Here is a 21,809-nt window from a genome sequence, read left to right as displayed (position 1 = left end):
AGGTAAAACATCTTTATTCAATAGCATTCCTCAGTTTTCAGACTGACCTTCAGGACAATTCTGGTTAAAACTTAAAACTTAGAGCGTACGAATAAATTACATAAAGCTCATACATATATACTACGTGTAACAAATAGACATATCAACAAAATATCAAGACAGCAGTAAATAATGCAACATTTTTATGTTTATTACCATTGTTATAATGTGCCCAGAAAATGACACGATACATCAAAACTATCATTCAAGCACTTACTAACTAGTGCTATGTATTTGCCCTTCTAACCAGATGGTTTTAAATTGTAATACAACATAGGAAGGTTTGATATAAACCGAAGGTTTATACACTTGTCTGATTCATAACAATCTAGAGACCAATCCACCATCTTGTAACCTAATTTTATCGATCGTGTATTTTGAAATCTAACCAAGCCGCTTGTACAGTAAAGTCCATTCTACCTAAAACACCACTGTTAAAAGACAAAAACTAACAAGTCAGTATGAAATTTATGTAATACTTCAAAGTTTTTATTTGAAGAACAAAGTGTACACAAAAATAACATTCAAAGGACTCAGCTGACGGAAACCAATCTAGTTATTGGCACACTCTTCAGTGGAGGGTACAATAAACGATGACATGACAATGCAATTGTGAGCGCTTATTGCGATGGACAAGGTGGAGTCAATTAGGCCGAGGGGGTGGCTGGGGTGGCGCCGGCGCTGGGGCGGCAGCACCACCACACAACGGACGGTGGGTCTCAGTGACAGTGAGTGGCGCCGCCATGGTGGCCGCAGCAGTGGTAGTGCTCGTACTGCTCCAGCTACACGGTATGCGCTAGTGGTAGTGGCAGTGTGGTGACTAGTGTAGTGTCTCACCAGGAAACTTACTCATTTGTTTGTATTTAGATTTATAAGAATTAACCGGTGGCGTCCAAAATATATCGTTTGATAAACACTGAAATTTAAATGGTTACATCAATTTAAGAGGAATAATGTTTTTAAAATATGAATCTAATTTGATAGCCTTATTTGACGAGGATATGTAAAACTATAGGTTTAAATTGCTTACATTTACGGCTGTTTATATTTATGTAACATAAACTGTACTCTTCCGCTCAATTTATCAATATCTTGACTCAAATGTGTTGCATAGCTGAGTAACACTTAACTACTTGTTGCTCTGCGGTTCACCCGGCTGTGTTGCGATGTAAGCCTAACGTTAATTTGTTGATGTCTGTACACCAGCTAAAACTTCAATATTGAATAACCACATTAATGTTAATGATGTACATTAGCTGCATCAATTTCTGATACTTTCGTTCAATTCCCGTATTAATAAACGATACAGATTAAGTCACAAATAAACAAGTTCATAAGTATTGAACAAATGATCATGTAATTTATTCATATTTTTTTACAGTTCCGACTTAGTTACAAATAAAAAGCATCTATGCCGATCTCATCTACAAAATTATCTTGTACCCTGAAAGTGATATATAAATTATTCCTTAACTTATTGCATTTGGTTGAAACAATATTCAAGGAATATGTAAGATACAAATGGTCTGTGCTGACGTTTATTAAATGAATAAAACCTTTTGTTTAACTTTTCGGCTTTTGAAACATTATAAATGAACGATTTGAATTCACAGCGTGGATATGTTTTGAGTAAATAACGTAACTCCAGAAGTTAAATATCTTCATAGCTTTTCGAATAAGTTTTAATTTTTAAAGTTTTAACCGTTTAAATATGCACACTAGTTTAACCCATTGCCAGCCCATACTATAAAAACTATTGGAAACTAATTCTAAAACTTATCTCATTAACAAAATTAACTAATTAACTAGCATACTATATCTAAAAGGATCAACTATGTTATTTTGGTTATGTCTCGTACTGCTAATTTGATTCAATAATTTCATTAGACAATGTGTAATAACAATGTAATAGTTTGGAATTGAAAATCTTAGTTGAATGATAAATTCACAAAAAAAGTTATAGTTATTCATCACCCTTCTACGGACAAAATCGCGATACAGGTAATACAGATTGGTAGCGACAAGTAGATACTCCTAGTCAATTTGATTGGGTATTTCATGAATAATTCGTCATTCCATAGACCTTGATTGTTATCACTTCCGGCCGAACAGCAATTACATCTGGTATCAGTTGGCAGTCGGGAGATGTATTGTTTACAATATGGCAGCTTGATATACTATTGTCGTCTGCCTTCCTGTTCAACAGGAGATGTTATAACTCCGTCCCAGGTTGTGGTAGCCATCAAGTTTGAAAATTATGACAACAGTTTAGTAATGTTATTCTTAATCTAATTTTAAATTGAAGTGAGGTTCTCTATAACTTTCCTCAAACTACAAATAAGCTGAATATATCTCACCGGGATTAATTAATGCTAATTAAAATTCAAGTAGTACTATATACGAGAGAAAGTTTTAAAGTATGTAAAGGAGATTAACTTGGTCATGTTGCTTGAAATAGTAAAAATCTATTATTGCCTGTGCTATATCGGTGCTGATTAGTATCCTAAGGTAAAACATTCATGTGTAATTAATAATTTTCAATACTTGTGCAGCAATCTATTTTAGAAATAGGTATACATAGTTATTGTATTACTTTAACAGTTTCCTTGAGGAACAAAGTGGTTCACAAATTTATTATGTAGTTGTTTTAGTGTTATTTAACCTAATATCTCAGAGTGTAACTAAATGATATTGTCTTGGGGTGAGCTGGAGCTAACGGGCCAAGTTTGTCCATACTACAGTATTCATTGAGGGCTAGATGTGGCCCTGGGGAACACCCGCAATGAATGGGATTCTCAACAGTTAAACCATTAATGTGTAAAATATACAACCTAAGACTGAATCGAAACAAAATTTGCTACATTTTAAATACAAGAGGGGGGCTTATGAACACATTGCGCATTTAAACTGTGTTCAAAACTAGTTTCCGAGGCAAAGTGAATATTGCAATACACTTTTAAGTGTCAAATATAATGTGGTTCACTGTAAAACTACTAATTTACAATAAACTAAATTCTTCAATACAAGAATGGTAATTCAAGAGTAATCAATAAAGAGTAATTTACCTACCTCAATCAGTTTATAGTTATCATAAAATAGCATATTTAAAATCCATTTTTATAAGCTATTCCGTCTATTGTTTACATGCTTACTGAAGTCAAACATTCAGCCTAACGATCAGCTACTAAATTTCAATACATATTTAAAACTTTATAAAGAAAGAGGGCATCATCACTGAATCTTTAAAACCGACTCTAAAAAATGAATCAAACGTAAGAGGAATGAAGCCCTAGATGATATGGCCTTTTTAGTTACCATTAATGACACCTCAATCTATGAGGTTAGCAAGTGTGATCGAAAAGGGGTGTAAACTAGAAACCCGCATTGAATTTAGTTTATAAATTGGTCCATCTATACCAAACAAACAGTGCAATATATACAAAAAACCTGATTAATTGGTTAGTTGTGCAGCTGTGGTACTAGCACAGTATTTAAATAGGAAATAAATATAACAATTTTAAGGGAGTATTTTAGTAAAGATATCTCCACTATAAAATGTCTCTATTAATAGAATAATTATAGACTATATAAAAAATTCCTAAGGATGAATTCTCATCCAACCAATAAAAAGCTAGACATCTGAGCTGCTGATTATGCCAGAGATAGATGGATTCTAGAAGATCAAACTTCAATTTGCAACTACTGAGTATTTGTCCATAAGCTTGAGACAATCCCTATGTGTCTCATATACAACAAATTAGGCAACTTTCTGTCATTAGGTCAGTCTGATTGTGTTATAGAAACTGTTTTGAAATTCAATATCTGTTTGAGGAAAACTATTGTTTAACCCCATTCTGTATCTCAACAATATAATTTAAAAACATTACTGTACCTGCATTTGATAAAACAGTTTTTCTTCAACAAAACTAGAATGGTGCAGGTTTTTAGAGAAAAAGCGTGGTTACGATGATTCAGTCTTTAAGGAGTTCTTTTCATCGGCCAAAACGCACTTGAACGCAAAGATAAAGACATCCATTAACACTAAGAGGTTTACTTCCCGTCTGGTGTTTGTCAACCACACTCTTAACGTCACTTAGTATCCGTTCTGTCATGAAAACAATTTTACACCGTACTCTCAATATCACTATGTAACTGCTCTGTAAAGACATAAGTTACAAAATTTGTTCTCGGAGACAGTTTATATTCGTTGTGATATGATTGAATTGAGATTTTATTCTATCAGCACCACTATTTTTGTTCTGTACAAACAACAATATATACGCCATACTGTCGACTTTATTTTATAACCGTTTTGTCATGACATCTATAACAGTAACGCTAGTACTGTCATGACAAACTATAATCATGACATCATTACAGTGCCGCATTACTTTGCTGTTGTGACAGCAGCTGCAAATCATTATCCCAATATGACAATTTATCGGTTCTGTCATGGAAGCACTCACAAACCGAACTCTCGACGTCACTTGGTTATCGTTCTGTCCTGACAGCTATCACGATCCATTGTTATGCTTCCCTGTCATTATAGCTATTATCTTTACGCCTTTAGCTTTTTATACCTCGAGTATAATGACTTCTGCCGTTACAGAGATTATAAAACCTACTGTATTTCAGAATGTAAAGGTATCGGTCTAAACCCGTATTACCACACCCTGCTCGGAAATAAAATATATTATCTTGGTGATTTATAATCAAACATAACATAATTTGCGATTAAGTAATTTTAGGAGGGGGGGAAATAAGGGGGGGGAGTTTATTTCAAATTCACCAGTTATTGGTTGGTAAATCGTCGTAAAATGCCTAATAACATACACGTACTCATCAAACCTATAGTATGATAACGTGCAAAGTGTAGACATGCATAAGACACCCAACTTGATTATGACTTTAAGGAGAAATAAGAGCTTTGGACAACTACTTGGGGCAAAATCCTCACAAGTGGTTCAAGTTGGAATATGTTGTATCCATCCATAGTGAGTTAAATAAAAAATAGGAAAACAATTTGTTATTAAACGTATACAATTCATAAAAGCGAACTTAGAGCTCGGTTTTAAGGAACACCGTTACTGATGTGCATCCTGAACGTAAAATTTACAGGTGTTGTATCGATAAAACGTTTTGTATGCTAAGAAGAAAAATAAATCTTGATAAAAAAACTAAGCATTTGTCAATATCAACGACAGGATTCATTGATATGCTGAATGCATTTAGTTATTTTAAAATATTGCCAGATTATTATTAGAAAGCAGCTAAACGTGAGTGCTATAAAAAGTAGATCGAATGTAATTCACTTAACCAACGATAACTGAAACACCCAGTTTTAGTTACAGATAGTGTTTGCTTTGCTGCTGTTTCTGTGTTTATTCTTCCTAATTGAGTCTGCATTAATTAGAGACAATATCTTTGTTACTTTGTGGTAAGAGAATGGTATTGCATTCTGACTGCGATACATGGATACATTGTGTACAGGGGTTTACCTTAAATATAATAGTTAAGTGGTTTAGTAAAAATGTATTAGTAATATGAGTAAAAAGTGTATTGCTTTTTATAAGTAACCGCATACGCTTATAAGAACCGCGGTTCTTTTTATATGTAACCGCATTGACCGCAATATAAATATAATATAATAAGGATAAAATAAGTTTTATTTTACAATGTGGCATTTATTGTTGTGTAAATATCTTAGAATGTAAGTTAAAAAAAAAGTTTAATACATGTTATCCCTACAATGATATTTTTATTCAATAACAGATATTGAGAGACAATATATTAGTGGACAAACACTAAATTGATGAGTTTTACGTATCATGAGACGGGAATTTAATTAACTTTTCAATCCGTCGATGACCCACCAATGTGTATCCACCTTTGACCTTTGATTATTGCCACGCAGAAACATTATAACACAAGCTCTCTCTTTCACCGCGTTTTGATCTCAATGATACCTATAATTAATTTGACAATGCATATGAATGTATATTACATACGATGTTTTTTTACGCTCAGCCCAAGTTAAAAGTACTGTGAGACACATTTTAATGAAAAAAAGACATATTTTGGCATCCTTATTTTATTTACTACATTGCTGATCAGCTGATATGTGTTGTTGCATAGCTATCAATAAGGTTTATAGTTATTGGGAAGTTATTTTAAATGAAACTCAACATAACGTTTCCCCATTCTCGAAGAGTTAGAATAATATGTTGAAGGTTAATCTTTCGTTTTATGGCAAGAAAGGTTTGGTATTCAGTTTCTGTGCATGTACCTAGCCTGATTAGATTTGTACTAAATTCTAGATACTAAAAATTTCCTTGAATTTAAATTAGGATTTCTTTAACTAGCTTACGTTAATAATCCGTACAGTAGGATACGTATAGGTGATTTATTACATATGGGAATCACACTAGGCAACTTAATTTCAAACCTTTCATGGCATAAAAACAATGATAAACTTTCTACGAATTTTTCCAGCTTTTCGAGATTTGAGAAACGCCATGTTTCGTCTTATTTCCAACTAATTAAAAGTAACACTCAAACCTCATAGATAACCATGCAACAACACGTATCAGCTGAACGGAAATGGAGTAAAGAAAACAGGGATACCAACATATAATGTATTTTTGTGATAAACATTTTTCTCACAGGACTATTAATTTTGGTTGCGATTAATACCCTGTATGTATATATATATATATCGATTATTCAAATTTATTGACATTTTAATATTGATAATCATACAAAATAGTGATGAAAGACACTTGGACATAAAACAAAAACAACGTCTCAAATTGACAAAAGTTAGATCTGTATTTATTAGCACATTCATAAATGTTTTTAATCTGTAAGATTTCAACCACATTCTTTGGTATAAAGTTTATATTTAGGTATTGGTATAAGCAGAATCCAGTACAGCGATGAAATAAATGACTCCGACGCCAACCTTCAGGTACGGAAGGAAGTAGAAGATTTATTTTATGAACGATGTAAAACAGAACCCTTTACAATATTCGACCTTCCTACATGAATCACGCTCTCGACATGAATTAATGATCTTCCCTGGATTCATCCAGTCCGATGCCAACTTTCCGCTGCACTCACATTCATCATGATGTTTATCTTTGATCAAGTAACACATTATGTTATCAATGTCATTTCGTTTTAAAACGGACTGGTATCTGATTAGTTTTGTTCTTACATTGTTAACATGTATTTGTTTTAACATGTATAATTCCGAAGCAATCCAGTTTTGTCACACTATTCTTCTGTTGATGTTTTGTTTTGCAATAGTATTCTATTGAAAAAACAACTTTGGAACGTGACAATTCGTTGTAAAACATTGCACTACGGCTGCTATTTCATTTAAACACAGTATTATAGCGATGCAGTTTTATTTTGACACGGTATGCTATCAGTCACGTTTAGATTGAAAAGTATGATATCAATTTAATTTTACTATTACACAGTATGCTACCGGTTACGATTTATTTCAGTACAGTATTCTATTACAATTTCGGGTTAACACAGCATGGTATAGGTTACGTTTTTTTCACAGTATACCACCAATGTCAATACATTATTACATATCATTAATGACGTAAATTTGGCTTATATATTATTTTGGGTAGCTAATAGCTGGGAATGAATTTAAAAAAAGAACCTTTGATGTATTAAATGTTGAATACTGCATGAAAATTCGTATTCTTTTCTATTTAAGTGGTTTACCATGGTTGATGTATAATATGAGCATTTGTTTCAGCCAGCGACACTTTGAAGGAAGGATATGAGGTAACGATATATAATTGCAGCACTTAAACCAGATATACACTTGTTTGTTTTATTTATTACTTATCTCACAGATTAAATCATTATAGATTTAATCTTGGTTAGGTTTTTATATAACACAAAATGAATAAAAGTACTGTTTGATTGATGTAATGCATTAGCATGAAAATTAATGAGCTGAAATAATCCACCATGATTAGTACGATGATATTGCAGAATCATAGTGAACCTATACATTTTGAATTATTATAACTATACTACATAAATACCTATACGTTACACCACACACGAACGTGGAAACTATATTATTATTTATGATACAATCCTTGTTTTGAGATATATTAATAATTGATTCATACCAATCGCTCACGCAATCAAAAAAAAAGTTAAGCATTTAAAGTAGGTTTTAGAATTGCAATACTTACTTACTTGAATAATACTTACTTGAAGTAACAAGTTGTCCTAACTATACTAATAATTACAAATATAAATAGTGTTCGAGAGAAATAAATATTCAAAGGAAACATGGAGGAGTTATGGTTTGAACAGCAGTTACATATATGCCTCGCAGAACTCATGTGTATCACATTAAACTGTTATCTTTCCATTTAGAATATTACTTCTTTCGTTTTACAGGAGAAATTGTGTTTGTTTTTTCTGTCTAAATTGAGGTATCCAGAATGCAATAAGGTTATATGATTAATTGTTGTTTTATTGGTACATGGACCCAATTATTAATTTGATTATTGAGTGAATGCATTCAAAAAATGTCATTGAAATACTGATCAAAATATTGCATTCCTTTTTTTAATTTAAAGTGTAAAATAATAAACCGTTTAATACGCATTTACAGTTATGGATTCTTATCTATCACAACTACAACGAAACAAATATGTTCAGTAAATTTAATTAATTCTGTTAAAAACATACTCACTGATTAAATTATATTTGGTATGTAAAAAAAGTACCCACTGATTAAATTCTATTTTGCATTTTTATTAGTATAGATGATTATAAAGTGGAATATTTTTTGCAATTTAAGTAATGATAAAAGCACTCTCAATTAACAAAAGAAGCATAGAACAAAGCTGTATTTGAAGTGGAATTGCAATATTTAAAAGCAGTTCTTGGTATTTGAAAAATACAGTATTTTTCCTCCTTTGCTTATTTAAATTATAATATCGATTTTATTTACTATAGGGGGTATTTAAAAATTACCTTTACTGATTCTAAGCTATGATAAAATTGTAGGTAATTTAAAAGAAACACTTTAGCTTCAGAAAATATATTATTTGAAACAGTTTCTCGTAATAAGTTAAAAATCATAAACCCCAGTGTTTTAAACATGTTGATAAACGGCGCGTCTAGTCTTCAAACCCGTTCGAAGAGTGTTCAAAGTAAATAAACCTAGGTAGATAGAGATCCAAAAACTGCTGTTTTAAATTAAATAAATAATGTTTACAGTAACACAACTTTCTAATTCTAAATACTTGTTGGTGACAAACGTATTTTTTACCTCGACACTTACAGTTAACAGTTTTCTCTAATAGAAGAGGTGCAACGTGTGTGTAGGGTGGTGATAATTATTCCGATACTTGAGCACCGCGCAGGCAATCAAAGGTGTAAAGGGTTAACCCGCGTTTATAAGCAATCCAACCCTGTTTAAACCAATTACGCGTTTGAAATATTCAGCGAGGGTCGCTCAGCGAACTGGATTAGGCGGAATCCCGGTTGGCTTTAAACCCTTCCTGAAACAGATTTTCCAACGTATTATAAGTTTTTTAACAGCTCTTGTCAAGTACAGTTTATTTTATAGGCTCCTGTACTTTAAGACTTCGTTATTTTCTTATAACCCCATATAATTTGTATAGTATTGATTGGTTTATTTATATAATTTTGTACTAATTGTCTTTTTGTTTTGTTTTAATTTGATCTAATGTATTGCGTCTGTTTACGTTCGCTTAGTAATTAAACAGGGTGTCTATAAAAAACGTTTCAGGACTTTGGGATATGAATCCTCATAATAAAATGAAGAAAAAAGTTTTCCTTGGATGTGAGTCCGAAAATGCATATTTACCTAGATATCCGCAATTTGGTTTTTTTTATATATAACTATTTTTATCTTAGAAATTTTCAACCGAGGATTATGCATGTTTACGTTATAGTTTAGATCATGTTAAATGTAATGTTACATATGATTTGGCAAGCATTTTAACGTACACAAGAACTATTATGGGGGGAAAAAATAACTTGGTCGGTAATAAATTTCAAAATGGCGGCCGTTTTAATTTTTATAACTCGAAAATGGATAATGTTAACAACACTAAAAAAACTAACACTAAAAAGTTAAAAAGCCTCTTTTTTGCATATTTAGTTTTCTATCAAACGACACCAAGAACAAAAAGATCGAACGGCCAAAACCTGAAATAGAACGTATTTGGTTAAAAGTAGGGCAAAATTAGTCAGAGTGCACTTTATTTAGCCTTATCTTACAACTAAAACACGTTCTATTTCAATGGTTTAAGCCACTTACATAGAAAAGGATAAAAAAGGAAAGAAGTACTAATTTCGTAAAGTATAAAAAATCAATTAAGTAATTTATATTGAGCCGATTATCTACTAATTTTATAAAATACATTATATCTGCAACTAATGGGGTTTTTCTTTTTCCGTTAGTTTTCTAGCCCTAAAGGCCTGATATCAAGATTCGAAAAGTATATATAGGCGTGATCGCAAGTGAGTGTATGAGGGTTACCCAATCGTTGGGATTCTTTATGAAATATACTCAGTTTGGTTTTTTGGAAGTTTTTTTTTTATAAAAAGTAGCACCCATCGACGGGCCCAGCTAGGCTTATCACTAACGTAGGCCACTAAAATCACAATTTGGCAAAAAAATAAATAAAAACAGTATCCTGTACACAAAAATGTAGTTTCGTAGTGTTGTAGTCGTATGGCCAGGAACGCCAGCCTGGTTTAAATATTGAGGAGCGTTGTGACAACCAAACATTGTGTTGTCACATTGTTTCCTGTTTGTCGACGGGTACAAAGCGTTAAAATGTTTGAAAAAAATATTTTTAACCTTTTGTAGATCTGCAAACGCTAACTTTAGCAAGATTAAAATAGGACCAGTCTTATTTAAAATGTATCTGAAATTATTTGTTTTTAATTACGTGGCTTGTGCTGAAACGTATAGTAAAAAAAATACATTACAAACTTAAAAAGTACCAACTTTCAACTTTTATCCACCCCTTCTCCCTTTTCAGAAATTCTGACGCTAAAAACGGCAAAACTTATGTAATATACATTACTGGAACTATATCAAACATTATGGAGTCGAAGGTTAGCTTTCACTTTGGATGCTAAGGTTGGGCAGTTTTTTTTTCACTAATTGCACATTACTACAAGGTCCTCGTTTGTTAAGAAACTCAACTTTACGAACTTGACTTAGGCCGATTTCGAAAACCTAGCTAAAAACCTTAAATAACGGGCTTTTCAAAAATCAGTTTACCGAGTAAATGTATTTGTTTGAAGCAATTAATAAATCAATTTTATTTAGGTATATTATAATTTTATTTACACTGAATTTACACCACACATAGGTTTTAAGGTTAAAATAATTGTTCGAAATGCTTTCCACTAACTTCATTGCATTTTTAACAGCGTTTTTTACAAAATGTTTACAATCTTTTTGCCTGGATTTTTATTGGTGTTTGGGCTTCAAATTATCTTGCGAATTGATTGGCCTCCAAGGTCTTGGATCTTACACGGTTGGACTTTTCTAATTTTGGGGATCATTAAAAATGAAGTCCCCTAGATGCTCTGCAATTGAGAGCAGCCATCGCAAGAGAATTTTAAGCCCTAAACAACGTAAATTCAGTTTCAATAAAATCATAATATAAATAAAATAGATTTATAATTTGCTTCAAATAAATACACTTACTCGGTAAACTGATTTTTGAAACACCCGTTAAAGCTTATGTTAATCTGTCCTTGCTAGTAATCGCTTTAAAAATTAAAACAATCTGTATATTTTAACTTCTGATAGCTTAATAAAAGCCTTATTAGCGAATTTCCCTATAGGGAAGTAGCTATTACCGTAGGGGGCACGGTAAGACCTAGACCCGGGACCGATTTACTTTTTCATTTTGATGTCCCCAGAGGCCAAAAACACCATTCGTTCAAATTTTTATATATGTATATATATATATACGTCCGTGAACGCGATAACTTGAGTAATTTTTGTCCGATTTTGATGAAATTTGGTTTAAAGGTGTAAAGCGGGATAAACTTGAATGAGTTCGCGAACCAGCAAGATCGGACCATGGGAACGGGGCTTTACGGGGGGTTTTATGGGGTAAAAATTGGTTTTTCTCACTTTTGACCCCCAAAACACAAAATTTCCCGATTTCTCTTTAGACCTTTTTAAAGAGCTTAAAAAAAAAATAATTTAGTATATAAAAGTATTTTTGTTTGATTGTTAGTAACGGAGAAAATTTTAAAAATTTTAAATTTAAAATTCCCATGTTATTCTTATGGAGAATATTGTCAAATGTTGTAGTTTGCTTGTTTATGGATATATTTCTATCAAACTTGGCAAATTTATTTATTTTGTACTAAGCTATCAATATTTTACTCAAAAACACACTTCATTAGTTTCCTTGTAGCAGCAAACCTAGGTACTCGTTAAACCTAATGTTATTAAAATATATTTAACTGAAAATCAATTCAGACAAATGGAAATTCGCTTAGTCGGCAGGTTTGCTGCGGCGGGGGTATTTTTATTGTATTTTTACTTTAATCTTGTTTTTTTTTTTAATTATATGTATTGGTTCGTTGTTTAAACAAATGTCGTTATATTTAACATTAAAGCATTTGGTTTTACTTCACCTGGTTATAAAACGTAAAATGAACAGTGAGTATTCTGTTTGTGTTGGTAAATAAATAATGATCGGCAGAGGTGGCTATTATAATATTTCCGAGGCCGAAGCTGGACGGTAACAAATCGATGCCGTTTACATTCCCAACCTCTCCACTTCCACCTCGCTTCCGCTTCATATCATAACGTTAATATGAAAAAAATATTTTACAAATAGTAAAAATTAGGAATAAACTTTAAACATTTCTTTTAAATCCATACGTAACGTTGTATGGTAAACATCTATAATGAAATAATGTGGTACAATGATATTCGGGGTCGTTTTAGAAATCCCTAGATCAATAGTAATGATTGTTAATGGTGATCAGAAGTATCAATGCTGTAATCCCTTGTATATGATGTAGCCGAATACCCTGTTGTACGATTGTGTAGGGATTGTGATGTATTGTAAAACATGCTCTATCCAGGTTCTTTATACAAGAGTGCGTTAATCTATGTATTCAATACGAGTGCTTTTATTTACAGGCAGATTTTATTTGACAGATTGTACTGTTTCATATTTTTACTATAAATTATTACTTGCACAGAACCTTTTAAGTTGTTGGCAATAACAAATATACAGTTCAATACAGAAAAAATACTTTTGACTTATCATTTAATCTTAAGCTTGAAGTCACAAGCATCGATGAAATTTCCGTATCGTTCATCGGATATTGAAATAGTGTTTTCACAAGGCAGACTTGAACTCTGATGAATTTTATCCTAAACCATATCAATTATACTATATCATATAGCATAATTAATGCATATCGTTCATAATAAAAAATTATAATTGCGCCGTAACATTGAAATTATTCCTCATCGGCTCCAAATTATGTAAAAAAAGGAAATATTTAATTAGCTATGAATTTCATTGAATTCACATAGTGGATAAGTTAGTTATATTATATAAAAGGTAAATAGGACAATAATTAAAAATATTTATGACAATATTTAGTCTACACTCGTTAACTACTAGCAAAAAATCTGTCACAAAATGTATTTTTTTTAATTACTTATATCGTACTACAAATCTTAGAACGAATAAATGTTTATATATATTAATGTATAGTTCGTAGTTGAGCCTGTAACAGTAGATGGGGTTGTTTCAGGCGGGGAGACCACATAAGTCGTCGGTCAGCAGTCCTCGTACACCGCCGCCACCACATGGTACGTCCAACAACCGCAACTCCGCGGCTATACCGCCTACTGCCCTACTGTACTGTGTAACAAACCAACTGTTGTGTGCAGTATATCCTCAAAACAGAGCTAACATAACAGAGTTGAAAATAACTTGATAAATGACTTGCAATTGTTATCAGTTTTGTAAATATGTTTGGTTTAGCATAATGTTAAACTACTATTAAAGTCGGTGATTTTTTATTTACGCAGAACGAGAGTACATAGACCTTTTGACACACCTGATTCTAAGTTATCAATATTTTTGGTGGAAAAAGTAAATATGGGCCTTTTCATATTTAAAGCAAAAAGATTTTGTCTTTGGGAAGTAAATTTGTAATATATATATATATATATATATATATATATATATATATAGAGAAAAATTGAAAGGTCGAGAATATAATACCATTTTTTCAAACTTTAAAAGCTGTAGTAACGGGATAACCTGAGTAGTAGAATCCCTGAACAATCTAGTATATTAATCATTTAAATGGGACAAACGAAATATTTTTACTGTAGCGCATAAATATAATCACTTTGATCATTGTTAGTAGACTGAATAAATATCACATACTCATTTACCTTGCCGTCAAGAAAATTGAATACACTAATAAATTAATTTTGGTAAGACCTGTATAAGTCTCACTCCTAAGTGGTTTGGAAAAATGAATTTCCTTCAACCAAGTTCGTTATACTAAATTAAATAGAAATAGTTGATACTAAGCACACAATTTAGTTTTATAAACCTGTTGGGCGCTGATTATATTATTGATATGTTTTGTTTTTATTTCCAGGGTCAACTAAGACCTCGGTTCACAGCCATCAAACTCGGGTAAATATTTATTTGATGGTTATAATTGTTTAATATGGTTGTGTTCAGACGATTTAACGAACACATTTTGTACCATTGTAATTGTTCTATTAAAATAACTGCGTTTTGCTAGTTAATATTTTATACTAATGCTTTGATAAACTAATTTCCGAACACAAATAAAATGTGAAAATGTGTTCAACATTGATATTCTAGCCAGTACAAAGCATCTTGCCATATCCTGAGAAGGCGCTAACCCATCGATTCTCAAGAGAGCTAAATATAAGTTAAATGGAAACAGTCGGTAGCGTGCCGCCAGTTCGCGAGGTCTTGGCCGCCATATTGATTTCTTTGATATTACAGACCTGGTGCTCCCCCTTCACCGGCCAATACTTCAACCAAATTACATTTCCGTCAGACAATAATTCTTACTCCTTCTGTTATTTTAACAGCTTTGTTTGTAAAAGGTTTTTCATGTAAATTTGATATTTATTTCAATTTATAGATACATTAAAAGATTAATAACAAATGAAGAAACGAAAATTGATAAATTAATTAAGTTAAAACACTCAGCTCATGGAAGTTGATTAATTTTATGCAACCAATTCATGATTAGTTTCGCTATGATTAATGTACTCTGTATGCAGTATGTGTGTGCCCTGTGTTGTAAACTACTTAATGAAAATTGTGTAATATACAGGGTGTCCGGTCATAAATTTCAAATAAAATTATCTGTTAAACTGCATGATTAGGATGATTAAATGATGCTTATTACCAAAGTGGCTACTGAAATATACATCATTACTATTAAAGATGTAACAGGGCGAGCACGAAAATCTCATTTATTGGTTTTTTAATATTCTTGTGTAGCTTAGTTCTGTTCTACTTGAATAATGAATTTAAAAAAAATCTTATAATTTGGTCATTGAGATCATTGTTGTATAAAATATTTTAATAAACTATAGACTTTGTTTCGTCGGGAATCAGTATCCTTGGACTAGAGTCGTTTGTGTGATATGAAATGCACCTTTTAAACACTAACAGCGATACTTTTCCTTACAATATTTAGTTGAGCTATTGCTACAAACACGCTGTATAAGTAATGGTCTGTTTCCTCGTTGCAGTACGTCATGTCCAGCCAGGATGAGGACCTGCTAGACCTGATGGTCAGAATCGCAGAGACACCAGAGGAGTGGGAGCGCATACACAGAGTCCTCAGTAAGTATACACGGCACACATTTAATTACAATTACTTTACAGTTCATTGACATAGGCAACAATATACTAAGAAATAGGTGTGTGTGTAAATAGTTTATTTCTTAGTGTTGAGCGTATTACGGATTAGAAATAGTAAAAACACGCGGTAAGGTTATTTCTCAAAATGTTAACACAGTAGAAAGTTCGGGTCTATTTATGTTTATTACTAATATATTGATAAGTTTTTTCTTTTAAAAAGGCTATCTAATTATACTAACAATAATATTTAGGTAGTTCATGATGTTAGCACGCATTTTAATACACACTGTAAATTCGGAAAAAAGACTAAGCGATTTGTGTTTCGTTTTATAGCCTACTTTCCTTTCTAGTATTCATCTCAAATTTAGTACATGGTTTCGGTTATGAAATTATACTTACCTTAGATTTTTAGTTGGCAACCGTTCTGAAATATAAACTTTGTCATATTTAAGATTATATTAGTCATCGTATTAATAGATCAATAATATTTAACGAAACTTCCATTACAAAAACAATTATTAAACATTTTATGAAAAAAACTTATGTTTTAATAGATTTTTTTCTATGAGTTTAAACCTACAATCCATTCTGTTTGTGTACCTTTTTGATTGTTTATTATAAACAAAAATTATTTTAAAACCTTTTCTATTCCAATTAGGCCTAGCCTAAATGTAACTGATTGCATATTATATTTTTACTAACTTATTGAGAGTATAAACACTTTTTCTAGGTCTTATTGGAAGAGAGAAAGAGGCATACGAAACAACGGAAAATAACTTACCCACAGATGATTTAAACGAAGTTATTGATATGAAAAACTTGACCGATAACGATTTCGAGTCAGAACACAAGATAGATCCCACGTATAACATAACCGTCGCGCCTACCACCGAGGTTAACATGTTGACGTCAACAACTCCTCCATTGTTGACAACCACACCAGAGACTGCGACCACTGGCGAGAGTCAAGATACGCAGTCTGGAGATATGGACGACACGGACACAGGCTGGCCAGACTTCGAAGAGGCAATCGTCAAGAAGGTGAAGAAATCTCACCCAGTAGATGAAAACGACATTCTGGAGTCAAACTGGCTGGAAGACGATTGGCTCGACCCTAAATGGAACAGCTTTTTGAGCAGTAAAAGTAATAAAGATCAAGCTGAACATATATCAAATAAGAATTCTGTAGGTGTTACACCCCTGGTAAGTGGTGTGAAGACAAACTCAGAGAAGAGTGAGGATGTTCCAAGATCGAGACTGTACAGAGACCCCAAGATATTGGAATTTCATTTGAAGGACGTGGTAAGCTTCCGCAACCACACGGTTGAACACAACTCTTCAGAGGACAGCAACAGCAGCTCCAGTCACGAGGGTCGGCCGATGTTCGTGTATCACAGAGTAACGACGAGTCCTCAGGAGCGCCGCGGCAACGCCTTCATCGCCGTGAGCGTGGTGCGGCAGAGTGTGGAGGAGTCTCCGTCCACCACACTGTCACCTCACACGTTCTGGGACCAGATACGGAGAATACAGGTAACTATTATGTTTGACTATTCCTTGTTTGTGAAAGCTTAAAATCTATAATTGTCATTTGGAATTTCAAAGTTCCGTTTCCTCAATAAGTAATTGATACTTGAAGACTTTTTTTAGATGAGTATGCATAAGTTAATTATGCCCAATAAACACCACATTAAATTTACAATTATCCTGAAATACACATTATGGGTATGCCACGATGTGTGAGGTTGTAAAATCTATCTATTCGAGGTTTTAGTTTGGTTAAAGTTTGTCATAAATAATCGTTTGCTGATATTTCCACAGAAAATAGTTTCGGAAAGCACTATAAGCTTGTTGAGTCAACTTATATTTAGTGATATGATTAATAAATTACCTAAATTATGTTATTTTAGCAACAGACTATTAATATATAGATTCGCGAATAGCATTTTCCTTTTATTATAAAAACATACTCATCATAACTTTTTAGTAAATATGTTGTTCATGTGTAATATTGTTGTTTTCTTAGTACGTTCAGCGGCATGTTTTGTCTTAGTTTGCTATTATAATCAATATTCACAACACAAGTAAAACTTGATCTATTTGCCTTTCTTGAATAAGTTTAATAGTGTTTGCCGCTACCAGTAGTCGTGATTATTATATAGGCATATACAAATTTGGTATTAAACTAATCTATTTGTAATTTGACAAACGTTGATATTTTGCAATATTTTCACGCATTATAAATTCACTCATGCAAGGTCTTTAGGAGCATATTTTCTGCAGGAAAGATTAACAAATTAATTGTATAACGTATTATTTCTGTACTTCTGTCACGTAATTATTGGATTTATTACAGACTCCAGCTAAAGATTCGCTGTTGAAGCGTGAAAGAAAAAATTGGAGACAAGAGGTTCATTGGAAACACAACAGAGGACGCAGACACCATCACGCGCACACGCACACACACCAGCCGACGCACCACTGACGTAGGGGACTTTAGGTGACTATCTAGCAAAGATAAGGGCTGAAACATTATTGTGCTTCTTGATGAATTGCATACATACCAACTGACAAAGACTCGCATTTATTGTGTCGTTATTTGTGCAAATAGTCTATAAAGTGGAGACAAATATTGGATATGAGGCTTCTCAGAAGTGTCAATTTTAGCATCTTTAAAAAAGCCGCTTTGCACATTACGTTTTTTGTACACTTGTGTTTATATGATAACTAACAGGTTCTATCTTACTAGTAACACAATTTAATACAACGTTAATGTAATGAATCGATGTTCAAACAAACAATCGAAACACGTTTGATCTTTAATCCACACATTTCTTTTGCTATTAGGCCAGCTTGTCCACCAAGGAACGATTGTTGATTATAGCATTTCTATAGTTTTAATAATTGCACCACCAGTTATTGGCCTAAACGTTTTTATGTACAGTTGTCATTTGGAGTGGGTAAAATATATTGTTCAGAAATAAGCTCTTTCCTATTTTAGCGAATTTCCCTATAGGGAAGTAGCTATTACCGTAGGTGGCACGGTAAGACCTAGACCCGGGACCGATTTACTTTTTCATTTTGATGTCCCCAGAGGCCAAAAACACCATTCGTCCAAATTTTTATATATGTATATATATATATATATATACGTCCGTGAACGCGATAACTTGAGTAATTTTGGTCCGATTTTGATGAAATTTGGTTTAAAGGTGTAAAGCGAGATAAACTTGAATGAGTTCGCGAACCAGCATGATCGGACCATGGGAACGGGGCTTTAGGGGGGGTTTTATGGGGTAAAAATTGGTTTTTCTTACTTTTGACCCTCAAAACACAAAATTTCCCAATTTCTCTTTATACATTTTTAAAGAGCTTAAAAAACAAATAATTTAGTATATAAAAGTATTTTTGTTCGATTATTAGTAACGGAGAAAATTAAAAAAATTGTAAATTTAAAATTCCCATGTTATTCTTATGGAGAATATTGTCAAATGTTGTAATTTGCTTGTTTATGGATATATTTTGATCAAACTTGGCAAATTTATTTATTTTGTACTAAGCTATCAATATTCTACTCAAAAGCACACTTCATTAGGTTCCTTGTAGCAGCAAACCTAGGTACTCGTTAAACCTAATGTTATTAAAATATATTTAACTGAAAATCAATTCAGACAAATGGAAATTCGCTTAGTCGGCAGGTTTGCTGCGGCGGGGGTATTTTGTTAAAGGACGAGTTTTCCATATACTATAAACACACCAGTAACTAGTAATGAGTAAGGTAGTTAATTTTACCTACGACCGTTTTTTAAACTAGACTTTTCAATTGAGTTTTTAGAATTCAAAAGTATCACTCAACAGTATTGTTTACTTACTCAATCAATGAATCAATGTTTTGTTAATTTGCAATACAAGTTTGGACCAATGATGATCATGGAGTGAGAAATTGTAATGCTTCAAACATCAACTTATCAGCTCTTAAGGCCAATTTAATTGATTCTACAATGAGTGAGTGGTTGGTACAATCACAACCAGTGGCGGATGAGAGGTTAGAAACGATGACCTCATTTAGACGTTATGAGTAGTGGTTGTCAGTAATAAAAAAACGGTCCTAGGTAAGGTAGTGAACGCATCTCGCGTAATTAGCATTAAAGACACTCTTAGAAGTTTTAAAGGCACTTGCCAAGGCTCGTAACTTAAATGTTCTACTCGTGTCTTAAAGACTATCTTTACGTGATCGTCATTAAAAATGTATAACACAAAGATTTAAGATCGCATACAATGTTATAAGTTGATAAAATAATCAAACGTTTAAAATCATTTGACGAAATTTTCTAGTTATCTTCTCTAATTTTTGTGCCAGAGTGTACATCCGAACATTAAAACATTTTTTTTTGTGAGATAGGCAATGTGAGAGATTCAATAAAATAGGAATCAGTGTTAATAATTGATTTTCTTAAATTAATAATTTTTTAAATTAAATAAAATTTTAAAACGAATAAAAAATATAGCCATTGGTCAACTTAGCTCTGAGGAATAATACTTTCACTAACACATACTTTAAAGGTAACGTCTGCAATAAAACTGAATATTTGATGTTTTCAGGGCAGAAGAGGTCCCATTACGCCGGAGTTGCTTATATTGACTGCGACAATATATTTTCCACGTCAGAGTATTTTTGTATGTGTGTTCACTAGACTTTCCTAAACAGCTTTTGTTGCGGTTTATAGCAACATTAATCTACTACATTCCTAGCCATTGTTTATGATCTAAGTTTCACATTTTGTTTGCAAAGGAAACAACACGACAATATTTAATGTCACCATTCTTGTCAATAGTTACTTTGTTTTTATTTTTTTTTTACAAACCTCTGAACTATTTTTGAACGAATAGCTGTAGCAGTTAAACAAGAAGAATAGTGAGTAATGTGCATTGAAGATTATGTAGATGTATGCTTTAAATTATTGAATTTAAACCTAAAAATGTTATTTAAAAACCAACTGTAGCCTATTGAGTATTTTACAGCTTGTTAGTTAGGTGATTTTTACCAAGTTGTATTGCTTAGGAATAAAATTTTGTAAATATTGTAAAAGATTGTATGTTCTGTAATAAAATCTACATTTGTTTATTGTTTACTTTACTAACACATTTATTCTCTTCATAGGATACACTTATAAGATTCCGAATAAAAGCTCATTTAAACGTATTTCATTATCTTTAAGCAAACACTTTTCTGTGAAAGCTAATAATATATGATGATTTGATCATTTAAGTGTTTTTGTTATCAGTTTTTTGTTATCAGACGTGTTAAAAAATATGTGGTTTTCCATCCACATATTGTCCACATTTTCTGTCAGAGATATTTGATAAACCCCCTTTTACATGATGTACCTGTACTCCCTTAAAAGGGGTCTATGGCTATACAATCGATTGTCAGGTCTAAGTAAATTAGACAAAGTATATTTACACTAATTTCTGCTACAAAACCAAACTACTTTAGTACTAAAATAGTTTTTAAATAGTTCCGCAATTAAATGAATATTCAATAAAGGCAGACAATCACTGCTGTACAATCACGTGGAGACAGCCTAGTTTTTATTTCGCTATTCTTTTTTTATTTTTAATGTTTAAGGAATTTAGGAGGAGTTGGTTTTAGTGCTCTAACTACCTGACCCAGAGGTGATGTACCACCAAGGCGATGTAGATATCGCTGGGGAGGGTGGGTAAGTGCGGAAGCGTGTGCCAGTATATTCCCGCCCCGGGCTACAGCAGCATCAGATACATTTATCTCCGCGCCCCCAGCAACATCCGCGCTCGAGCCTCATTTAC

At 32.5% G+C, this 21,809-nt stretch overlaps 1 protein-coding gene across 2 annotated transcripts; it reads left to right on the top strand.

The window, feature by feature from the left end:
* The first annotated feature begins 779 nt into the window (after nt 1-779).
* On the top strand, nt 780-21,042 carry LOC129003078 (uncharacterized). 2 transcript variants are annotated; one of them, XM_054431302.1, is made up of 8 exons: nt 780-828; nt 7,817-7,845; nt 13,870-13,927; nt 14,734-14,771; nt 15,875-15,968; nt 16,717-17,516; nt 18,340-18,483; nt 20,586-21,042. In XM_054431302.1, exons 1-7 carry the CDS (start codon nt 783-785, stop codon nt 18,466-18,468), a joined length of 1,194 nt encoding a protein of 397 aa, XP_054287277.1. In that variant the 5' UTR covers nt 780-782; the 3' UTR covers nt 18,469-18,483; nt 20,586-21,042. The 2 variants fall into 2 exon arrangements, with proteins under 2 accessions (XP_054287277.1, XP_054287278.1); XM_054431303.1 differs by lacking the exon at nt 7,817-7,845 and having other exon boundaries at nt 790-828.
* Nucleotides 21,043-21,809: the final 767 nt, after the last annotated feature.

This window comes from Macrosteles quadrilineatus, unplaced genomic scaffold (genome assembly GCF_028750875.1).
Source record: "Macrosteles quadrilineatus isolate MER2022 unplaced genomic scaffold, UCM_ALF_1.0 Scaffold_9__3_contigs__length_116548681, whole genome shotgun sequence".
NCBI classification, from domain to species: Eukaryota; Metazoa; Arthropoda; class Insecta; order Hemiptera; family Cicadellidae; genus Macrosteles; species Macrosteles quadrilineatus.
The sequence above is the reverse complement of the archived record's forward strand: the minus strand, read 5'-3'. Positions and strand labels throughout refer to the sequence as shown.